Here is an 11,718-nt window from a genome sequence, read left to right as displayed (position 1 = left end):
CTGGAACTACTCCACGAGGCCACCACAACCGGCGGGCCGGAGAATATCTGGTGCTCCAACACCAAGTGCTACGGTGATACGGACTCTTCGCAGCCGTTGGATCGAAGTCTGCAACATTTTGCATAAAAGCCCCCTAAGAGTCTGGAAATTGCGCATAGGTCCAGCAGATCCATAGCCCCCCCCGGTGCGGTTTCATCTAAGACCCGACAGAAGCCGTGTCACGATAGCACGTGAGCCTTGGTAGCACTATTTCCCACCGGGCGGCCACCTAGCTGCCCGTGTCCTCCTACCTGCCATCTGTTGCTTCGTCCCAAATTAATCAATCCACAAAATCAAACCGCTGCACGCTGCTTCGTCGTTAAGCCTCTGGCCGCCTTCTTCGCGGCCACACCTATAGAATCCAACCCGTGGGGATTGCGATCCCCATCCCCAGACAGCCAAACCAATTGCAACTCTCTCCCTCCTCCGAATCTCGAATCACAAAGGGACCGACCCACCGGCCGACCGAACCAAGCAGCGGAATCGATCGATGGAGGAGGCCTGCGAGATCGCGCGCCTGCCGGAGGAGCTCGTCTCGGCGGCGCTGGCCCGCACGTCCCCGCGCGACGCCTGCCGGGCCGCGGCGGTGTCCCCGGCCTTCCGCGCCGCGGCCGACTCCGACGCCGTCTGGGCCCGCTTCCTGCCCCCCGGCGCCCTCCCGCCGCTCGCCGACGGGGAGCTGGCCGCCCCCGCCCCGCCCTCCTCCAAGAAGGAGCTCTTCCTCCGCCTCTCCGCCGGCCCCGCCCTCCTCCAGGACAGGCTCGTGGTACGTACTACCTGCACGCTGATCCCCAATTCCTCGAAGAGATTCGGCCGATCTCTAATCAATTGATGGTCGTGTTTGCGCAGAGCGTGTGGCTGGACAGGGAGACCGGCGCCAAGTGCTACATGCTGTCCGCCAGGAACCTCTTCATCGTGTGGGGCGACACGCCGCAGTACTGGACCTGGATCCCGCTCGAGGACTCCAGGTTCGTTCGTCGCTATCTCCTGTTCCGATGCAGATTGTCCGAATTGTATCTAAGCCTGTGTTCCTGAATGTTTCTGAATGTTGCTGCTTATCTAACTGCAACTGCATTTGATCTGATTGTGCTGTCGCTTTGTGGTCTCACGCGTCTGATTTCAATTAATTTGACGAGGTTAATTGGTGCAGCCTGCAACTGTAAGTAAGTGGTAGGATGGTAGATCAAAATACCTTTGCCGTGAGCCAAAAACTCAGAATAGGGATTTCAGCATGGTTCTGAGTTCTGACTAGCAAAATTTATGATAAGAACATAGTTGGAATCAGTTGCTGAATATCTCGAAACTGTTTGAAAGAGGTTAAGTTGAAGTCAATTTCATTTGGAGAGTGGAGTACCTCTGTACATGCTAGTTCCTTCACACATAAGCAGAACTAAGTGCCCTTTACAACTTTGTTCTTTCTGATCTATGCACAGCACATATATGACACTTTGCATAAACAATGTGATTTCTATGATCTACCTTGTTCACAGTATAATACCAAGTTACAGAATCTTGCTGCAATGCTAGATCGATTTCAGCAACTTATGCTGTTGATTGGTTTTTGCCTTCGTTATGGAACTTTGATGCAATGCTAGGTTGTTTTCTGCAACTTACACTGTTGATTGCTTTTTGTCTTTGTTACAAATCGTGACCCTATGTTTGCGACAGGTTCTCCGAAGGTGCCCAACTCATGCATGTTTGCTGGTTCGAGATCCGCGGGAAGATACATAGCAAGATGCTCTCCCAGGACACAACCTATGCCGCCTACATGGTCTTCAAGACGACCTATAATTTCTACGGGCTGGATTTTCCGGTCCAGGAGGCATCGATCAGCGCCGGAGCAACCAACTCAACCCGCAAGGTTTGCCTCCAAGGTAACGATGACGACGACGGCGAGGGTGGGGTGCCCGAGAACTACCGGCCGATGGTTCCATTTCCGCGGCTAAGACTCAGGAGAAGGAACCGCCGCGTAGTATCCCACGAAGAGAATGTCGCGCTCCCACAGCAAAGGGCCGACGGGTGGATGGAGCTGGAGCTGGGCGAGTTCCTGAACGAGGGGGGCGACGACGGCGAGGTGTCCATCAGCCTGGTGGAGACGAAAGGCGGGAACTGGAAGAGCGGCCTCATCGTGCAGGGCATCGAGATCAGACGTAAGAAATCGGGCTGAGCGAGGAGCCCCTGGGATTCGACTCTGCCGGGTCAATGTAAATGAATAAGGGAAAGCATATCTTCTGTGGTGTGTGTTTTTGAACACTTCTCCTTTTGCTGCTAAAGCATACTATGTGTTACGGATTAAGTTACGGATTAAGCAGATTTGCGTCTGGTTATGTGAGATCCTTGTGTCTGGTGGCTCCTTGACATCTGGTTATGTGAGATCCTTGTGGCTTGTCGGCAATGCGCACAAGGTTCTTTTCTCGCAGGATTCTGCAGGATCTCTTCATATTTGTTTCTGTCACCATCTTATTTGCCCTGGCTGCGAGCATTTAGTTTTCGATTTCCTTGGGCCGACTGTGAAGACTAGAGGAAGATAAAATTGGATTCAAAAAGCAGCACAAGCCTTTGAGGAGAAACTATGTCAAGGAAAGAAGAGAGTTTCGGCGAGAAAATGCGCTAGGAAAAATTATGTGAAAGAATGGAGAGTTTCTGCAGCAATAGGATTATATTTTCCTCCGGCCTTTGAGGAAAAACTATGTCAAGGAAAGAAGAGAGTTTCGGCGAGAAAATGCGCTAGGAAAAAATATGTGAAAGAAAGGAGAGATTCTGCAGCAATAGGATTATTTTTTCCTCTAGCGTTTGATGAAAAACTATGTCAAAGAAAGAAAAGAGTTTGGGCGAGAAAATGCGCGAGGGGAAATTAGGCGAAAGAAAGGAGAGTTTCTGCAGGAATAGGAATATAGGATTATATTTCCTCTGGCCAGCCGTGAAGATTATTAGTAGAACATAAATTTGATTCAACTGAACTGGAGAGAAGTCAGAGAAAAAAAATGGAAAAAGAAATGGGGTGAGAGAGGCTCGAACTCTCGACCTCAGGATCACTCGCATATTTTCGCTATGAGACCTACGCGCTAGCCAACTGCGCCACCACCCCGTCGGTGTCTGACGAATGATTCAGGCATTTTTATAGGCAGACGGACAGGAAACAAAAGTGGAAAAAGGAATTGGGGCGAGAGAGGCTCGAACTCTCGACCTCAGGATTACTCACTAGCTCATGAGATATTTATCCTCAACGTGCGCCGGCCCACCGTCAGCCACGGGATCGCTCAATGCAGCTATGAGACCTACGCGCTAGCCAACTGCGCCACTTCGCTGCCCATCTCCAACCTCCTTTATATTCACTAATAACCAGTACTCTACCATGCATATTTTCACACATGTTGTTGGTTGCAGATAACTACAGTAATAAGCAGCAGTATGGCAAGATGGAGCAACAGTCATTTGTGGTTTTGTTTGTGTGCATACAGATGATATGTGCCCACCGGCGACGATGTCAGGGTATAAACGACCTTTGGAACCAGTGCTTCTGCATGACCAAATACCGGCATTGGTAGAGATTTGACTCTGGTTTTGGACTGAATCTTGAGTTATCTTCAGGGGGTGGCAGTTCAGCATTAGTACTCGTTATACAATGGTCTTCTTTTTCTCTTTTTAATAAAGAGGGATTCCTCTACGATTTCTATTATGAGAATCCACATATTGTGTTCTTACAACTACCGGCGACATAGACGGGAAAATGACGACGCATGATCAAGACGGAAAGGAGCGTGCACCAGATCAAGCAATAAAGAAAGGACGTGGCTCGCGGGTGCACGGGCGCCCGATCGCAGCCCCGAGCGCTCTTTCAGAAAAGGAAGGAGCCACCCGCGCGCGCGATCAGACAGCTATCAGCCACCCGCGCGCGAAAACAATCACACTCTGCTGTCCCCCGCGTGATTAGGAAGATGCTCTGCCACGTCAGTTCGCAGGAGGTGACGTGGCAGAGCATCTTTTCCGTAATTATGGGACGCTCATTTTCGACGCTCGGTTGAAAAGTTATTACTTTTTTTTAAATGAAACGGAATAAAGAGTGTGTCAGCACATGCATGCGCGTTAGTATTGTTGGAAATATGCCCTAGAGGCAATAATAAATAGGTTATTATTATATTTCCTTGTTCATGATAATCGTTTATTATCCATGCTAGAATTGTATTGATAGGAAACTCAGATGCATGTGTGGATACATAGACAACACCATGTCCCTAGTAAGCCTCTAGTTGACTAGCTCGTTGATCAATAGATGGTTACGGTTTCCTGACCATGGACATTGGATGTCGTTGATAACGGGATCACATCATTAGGAGAATGATGTGATGGACAAGACCCAATCCTAAGCCTAGCACAAGATCGTGTAGTTCGTTTGCTCAGAGCTTTTCTAATGTCAAGTATCACTTCCTTAGACCATGAGATTGTGCAACTCCCGGATACCGTAGGAATGCTTTGGGTGTACCAAACGTCACAACGTAACTGGGTGGCTATAAAGGTACACTACAGGTATCTCCGAAAGTGTCTGTTGGGTTGGCACGAATCGAGACTGGGATTTGTCACTCCGTGTAAACGGAGAGGTATCTCTGGGCCCACTCGGTAGGACATCATCATAATGTGCACAGTGTGACCAAGGAGTTGATCACGGGATGATGTGAGTTACGGAACGAGTAAAGAGACTTACCGGTAACGAGATTGAACAAGGTATAGGGATACCGACGATCGAATCTCGGGCAAGTAACATATCGATAGACAAATGGAATTGAATACGGGATTGATTGAATCCCTGACATCGTGGTTCATCCGATGAGATCATCGTGGAACATGTGGGAGCCAACATGGGTATCCAGATCCCGCTGTTGGTTATTGACCGGAGAACGTCTCGGTCATGTCTGCATGGTTCCCGAACCCGTAGGGTCTACACGCTTAAGGTTCGATGACGCTAGGGTTATAGGGAAAGTATGTACGTGGTTATCGAATGTTGTTCGGAGTCCCGGATGAGATCCCGGACGTCACGAGGAGTTCCGGAATGGTCCGAAGGTAAAGATTTATATATGGGAAGTCCTGTTTTGGTCACCGGAAAGGTTTCGGGTGATATCGGTAATGTACCGGGACCACCGGGAGGGTCCCGGGGGTCCACCAAGTGGGGCCACCAGCCCCAGAGGGCTGCATGGGCCAAGTGTGGGAGGGGACCAGCCCCAGGTGGGCTGGTGCGCCCCCCCCCCCACAAGAGGCCCAGGGCGCAGGAAAGGGGGAAGGGGGGAAACCCTAGTCTCAGATGGGCCTAAGGCCCATCTAGTGGGGCGCCCCCTCTCTCCCCCCCTTTTGGCCGCCCCCCCAAGCCCCATCTAGGGCTGGCCGCACCCCTTGGGGGGGGAACCCTAGATGGGGGCGCAGCCCTCCCCCTTCCCTATATATACTTGAGGTTTGGGGCTGCCATAGACATGAGAACGTCTCTCTTTCGGCGCAGCCCTACCCCTCTCCCTCCTCCTCCTCTCCCGCGGTGCTTGGCGAAGCCCTGCGGGATTGCCACGCTCCTCCATCACCACCACGCCGTCGTGCTGCTGCTGGATGGAGTCTTCCCCAACCTCTCCCTCTCTCCTTGCTGGATCAAGGCGTGGGAGACGTCACCGGGCTGCACGTGTGTTGAACGTGGAGGCACCGTTCTTCGGTGCTTAGATCGGAATCAACCGCGATCTGAATCGCTACGAGTACGACTCCCTCATCCGCGTTCTTGCAACGCTTCCGCTTAGCGATCTACAAGGGTATGTAGATGCACTCCCCTTCCCCTCGTTGCTAGATTACTCCATAGATTGATCTTGGTGATGCGTAGAAAATTTTGAATTTCTGCTACGTTCCCCAACAGTGGCATCATGAGCTAGGTCTATGCGTAGTTTCTATGCACGAGTAGAACACAAAGTAGTTGTGGGCGTCGATGTTGTCAATTCTTCTTGCCGCTACTAGTCCTATCTTGTTTCGGCGGCATTGTGGGATGAAGCGGCCCGGACCGACCTTACACGTACGCTTACGTGAGACAGGTTCCACCGACTGACATGCACTAGTTGCATAAGGTGGCTAGCGGGTGTCTGTCTCTCCCACTTTAGTCGGAACGGATTCGATGAAAAGGGTCCTTATGAAGGGTAAATAGAAACTGGCATATCACGTTGTGGTTTCTGCGTAGGTAAGAAACGTTCTTGCTAGAAAGCCATAGCAGCCACGTAAAACATGCAACAACAATTAGAGGACGTCTAACTTGTTTTTGCAGGGTATGCTATGTGATGTGATATGGCCAGAAGATGTGATGAATGATATATGTGATGTATGCGATTGATCATATTCTTGTAATAGGAATCACGACTTGCATGTCGATGAGTATGACAACCGGCAGGAGCCATAGGAGTTGTCTTTATTTTTCTATGACCTGCGTGTTATTGAATAACGCCATGTAAATTACTTTACTTTATTGCTAAGCGCGTTAGCCATAGAAGTAGAAGTAATCGTTGGCGTGACAACTTCGTGAAGACACAATGATGGGGATCATGATGATGGAGATCGTGGTGTCATGCCGGTGACAAAGATGATCATGGTGCCCCGAAGATGGAGATCAAAGGAGCAAAATGATATTGGCCATATCATGTCACTATTTGATTGCATGTGATGTTTATCATGTTATGCATCTTATTTGCTTAGAACGACGGTAGCATAAATAAGATGATCCCTCACTAAAAATTTCAGGAGACGTGTTCCCCCTAACTGTGCACCGTTGCGAAGGTTCGTTGTTTCGAAGCACCACGTGATGATCGGGTGTGATAGATTCTAACGTTCGAATACAACGGGTGTTGACGAGCCTAGCATGTACAGACATGGCCTCGGAACACATGCGAAACACTTAGGTTGACTTGACGAGCCTAGCATGTACAGACATGGCCTCGGAACACAAGAGATCGAAAGGTCGAACATGAGTCGTATAGAAGATACGATCAACATGGAGATGTTCACCGATGATGACTAGTCCGTCTCACGTGATGATCGGACACGGCCTAGTTTGACTCGGATCATGTATCACTTAGATGACTAGAGGGATGTCTATCTGAGTGGGAGTTCAATAATCAGATGAACTTCATTATCATGAACATAGTCAAAAGGTCTTTGCAAATTATGTCATACGCTTTAGTTCTACTGTTTAAGACACGTTCCTAGAGAAAATTTAGTTGAAAGTTGGTAGTAGCAATTATGCGGACTGGGTCCGTAAACTGAGGAGTGTCCTCATTACTACACAGAAGGCTTATGTCCTTAATGCACCGCTCGGTGTGCTGAACCTCTGCGTCGTCTGTAGATGTTGCGAAACATCTGACATACACGTTTTGATGACTACGTGATAGTTCAGTGAGTAATGCTAACGGTTTAGAATTGTGGCACCAAAGACGGTTTTGAAACGTCGCAGAACATATGAGATGTTCCGGAGACTGAAATTGGGATTTCAGACTAGTGCCCACGTCAAGAGGTATGAGACCTCTGACAAGTTTCTAAATTCTGCAAACTAAGGGAGAAAAGCTCAATCGTTGAGCATGTGCTCAGATTGTCTGAGTACCACAATCGCTTGAATCGAGTGGGAGTTAATCTCCCAGATGAGATAGTGATGGTTCTCCATAGTCACTGCCACCAAGCTAGTAGAGCTTCGTGATGAACTATAAATATCAGGGATAGTTATGATGATCCTTGAGCTATTCGCGATGTTTGACACCGCGAAAGTAGAAATCAAGAAGGAGCATCAATTGTTGATGGTTAGTAAAACCACTAGTTTCTAGAAGGGCAAGGGCAAAAGGGATACTTCATGAAACAGCAAATCATTTGCTGCTCTAGTGGAGAATCCCAAGGTTGAACCCAAACCCGAGACTGAGTGCTTCTGTAATGAGAGGAACGGTCACTGAAGCAGTACTACCCTAGATACTTGGTAGATGAGAAGGCAGGCAAGGTCGACAGAAGTATATTGGATATAAATTATATGAATGTGTACTTTACTAGTACTCCTAGCAGCACCAGGGTATTAGATACCGGTTCGGTTGCTAAGTGTTAGTAACTCGAAATAAAAGCTGCGGAATAAACGGAGACTAGCTAAAGGTGAGATGACGATATGTGTTGGAAGTGTTTCCAAGGTTGATGTGATCAAGCATCGCATGCTCCCTCTACCATCGAGATTTGGTGTTTGCATTGAGCATGATTGGATTATGTTTATCACAATACAGTTATTCATTTAAGGAGAATAATGGTCACTCTGTTTATTTAAATAATACCTTCAATGGTCTTGCACCTAAAATGAATCTCGATCGTAGTGATACACATGTTCGTGCCAAAAGATATAAAATAGTAATGATAGTTCCACATACTTGTGGCACTGCCATTTGAGTCATATTGGTATAGAATGCATGAAGAAGCTCCATGTAGATGGATCTTTGGACTAAGTCGTTTTTGAAAAAGATTGAGACATGCAAACCATGTCTATTGGTATATATGCATGAAGAAACTCCATGCAGATGGATCGTTTGGACTCACTTGATTTTGAATCACTTGAGACATGCAAATCATACCACATGGGCAAGATGACTGAAAGTCCTCGTTTTCAGTAAGATGGAACAAGAGAGCAACTTATTGGAAGTAATACATTTTGATGTATGCAGTCCAATGAGTGCTGAGGCATGCAGTGGATATCGTTATGTTCTTACTTCACAGATGATTTGAGTAGATGCTGAGTGTATTTACTTGATGAAACACAAGTCTGAATTATTGAAAGGTTCAAGTAATTTCAGAGTGAAGTTGAAGATCGTCGTGACAAGAGGATAAAATGTCTGTGATATAATCATAGAGATGAGTATATGATTTACGAGTTTGGCACACAATTAAGACATTGTGGAAAGTGTTTCACAAGTAATACCGCCTGGAACACCATAGTGTGATGGTGTGTCCGAACATCATAACTGCACCCTATTGGATATGGTGCATGCCATGATGTCTCTTATCGAATTACCACTATTGTTTATGGGTTAGGCATTAGAGACAACCGCATTCACTTTAAAAGGGGGCACCACGCAATTCCGTTGAGACGACACCGTTTAGAGAAACCTAAGTTGTCGTTTCTTAAAGTTTGGGGTTGCGATGCTTATGTGAAAAAGTTTCAGGCTGATAAGCTCGAACCCAAAGCGGATAAATACGTCTTCATAGAATACCCAAAACAGTTGGGTATACCTCCTATTTCAGATCTGGAAGCAAAAGTAATTGCTTCTAGGAACGAGTCCTTTCTCGAGGAAAAGTTTCTCTCGAAAGAATTGAGTGGGAGGATGGTGGAGACTTGATAAGGTTATTGAACCGTCACTTCAACTAGTGTGTAGCAGGGCACAGGAAGTTGTTCCTGTGGCACCTACACCAATTGAAGTGGAAGCTTATGATAGTGATCATGAAACTTCGGATCAAGTCATTACCAAACCTCGTAGGACGACGAGGATGCGTGCTACTTCAGAGTGGTACGTGATCCTGTCTGAGATATCATGTTGTTGGACAATACTGAACCTACGAGCTATGGAGAAGCGATGGTGGGCCCATATTCCGACAAATGGTTAGAAGCCATGAAATCCGAGATAAATGGATCTTTGAGAAGAAGACGGACGTGGACGGTAATGTTACCGTCTATGAAGCTCGACTTGTGGCAAAGAGTATTTCCACAAGTTCAAGGAGTTGACTACGATGAGATTTTCTCATCCGTAGCGATGCTTAAGTCCGTCGGAATCATGTTAGCATTAGCTGCATTTATGAAATCTGGCAGATGGATGTCAAAACAAGTTTCCTTACCAGTTTTCGTAAGGAAAGGTTGTATGTGATACAATCAGAAAAGGTTTTGTCGATCCTAAGGATGCTAAAAGGTATGCTAACTCCAGCGATCCTTCCAAGGACTGGAGTAAGCATCTCGGAGTTGGAATGTACGCTTTGATGAGATGATCAAAGATTTTGGGTTTATACAAAGTTTATGAGAAACTTGTATTTCCAATAAAGTGAGTGGGGAGCTGCAACATTTCTGATAAGTATATGTGAATGACATATTGTTGATCCGAAATGATGTAAAATTTCTGGAAAGCATAGAGGGTTGTTTGAAAGGAGTTTTTTCAAAGGAAGACCTGGATAAAAGCTGCTTACATATTGGGCATCAGTATCTATAGAGATAGATCAAGACGCCGGATGATACTTTCATAGAACGCACACCTTGACATGATTTTGAAAGAGTTCAAAATAGATCAGCAAAGAAGGAGTTATTGGCTGTGTTACAAGGTGTGAGTATTGAGTAAGACTCAAGACCTGACCACAGCAGAAGAGAGAGAAAGGACGAAGGTCGTCCCCTATGCTTTAGACGTAGGCTCTATAGTATGCTATGCTGTGTACCGCACACGTAGTGTGCCTTGCCATGAGTTGGTCAAGAGGGTACAATAGTGATCCGGGAAGGGATCACATGACAGCGGTCGAACTTATCCTTAGTACCTAGTGGACTAAGGAATTTTCTCAATTATGGAGGTGAAAGGGAGTTCGTCGTAAAGGGTTACGTCGATGCGAACCTTGACACTAATCCGGATGACTCTGAGTAGTAAACCGGATTCGTATAGTAGAGCAATTATTTGAAATGGCTCCAAATAGCACATGGTAGCATCCACAAGATGACATAGATATTCGTAAAGCACACACGGATCTGAAAGGTTCAGACCCGTTGACTAATAACCTCTCTCACAAGCATAACATGATCAAACCAGAACTCATTGAGTGTTAATCACATAGTGATGTGAACTAGATTGTTGACTCTAGTAAACTCTTTAGATGTTGGTCACATGGTGATGTGACCTGTGAATGTTAATCACAAGGTGATGTGAACTAGATTATTGACTCTAGTGCAAGTGGGAGACTGTTGGAAATATGCCCTAGAGGCAATAATAAATAGGTTATTATTATATTTCCTTGTTCATGATAATCGTTTATTATCCATGCTAGAATTGTATTGATAGGAAACTCAGATGCATGTGTGGATACATAGACAACACCATGTCCCTAGTAAGCCTCTAGTTGACTAGCTCGTTGATCAATAGATGGTTACGGTTTCCTGACCATGGACATTGGATGTCGTTGATAACGGGATCACATCATTAGGAGAATGATGTGATGGACAAGACCCAATCCTAAGCCTAGCACAAGATCGTGTAGTTCGTTTGCTCAGAGCTTTTCTAATGTCAAGTATCACTTCCTTAGACCATGAGATTGTGCAACTCCCGGATACCGTAGGAATGCTTTGGGTGTACCAAACGTCACAACGTAACTGGGTGGCTATAAAGGTGCACTACAGGTATCTCCGAAAGTGTCTGTTGGGTTGGCACGAATCGAGACTGGGATTTGTCACTCCGTGTAAACGGAGAGGTATCTCTGGGCCCACTCGGTAGGACATCATCATAATGTGCACAGTGTGACCAAGGAGTTGATCACGGGATGATGTGAGTTACGGAACGAGTAAAGAGACTTACCGGTAACGAGATTGAACAAGGTATAGGGATACCGACGATCGAATCTCGGGCAAGTAACATATCGATAGACAAATGGAATTGAATACGGGATTGATTGAATCCCTGACATCGT

At 46.6% G+C, this 11,718-nt stretch overlaps 1 protein-coding gene and 1 non-coding gene across 2 annotated transcripts; one reads left to right on the top strand and one right to left on the bottom strand.

The window, feature by feature from the left end:
* The first annotated feature begins 250 nt into the window (after positions 1–250).
* Positions 251–2,371, top strand: LOC123146100 (F-box protein PP2-B10). Its single transcript, XM_044565685.1, has 3 exons — positions 251–805; positions 889–1,007; positions 1,708–2,371. Exons 1-3 carry the CDS (start codon positions 530–532, stop codon positions 2,204–2,206), a joined length of 894 nt encoding a protein of 297 aa, XP_044421620.1. The 5' UTR covers positions 251–529; the 3' UTR covers positions 2,207–2,371.
* Positions 2,372–3,036: 665 nt separating this feature from the next.
* On the bottom strand, positions 3,037–3,127 carry TRNAM-CAU (transfer RNA methionine (anticodon CAU)). The gene is given in 2 exon segments: positions 3,037–3,072; positions 3,090–3,127. It is a non-coding gene; the product is annotated as a tRNA-Met (tRNA).
* Positions 3,128–11,718: the final 8,591 nt, after the last annotated feature.

Source organism: Triticum aestivum, chromosome 6D (assembly GCF_018294505.1).
Source record: "Triticum aestivum cultivar Chinese Spring chromosome 6D, IWGSC CS RefSeq v2.1, whole genome shotgun sequence".
Classification (NCBI taxonomy): Eukaryota; Viridiplantae; Streptophyta; class Magnoliopsida; order Poales; family Poaceae; genus Triticum; species Triticum aestivum.
This window is presented reverse-complemented; position numbering and strand designations above follow the sequence as displayed.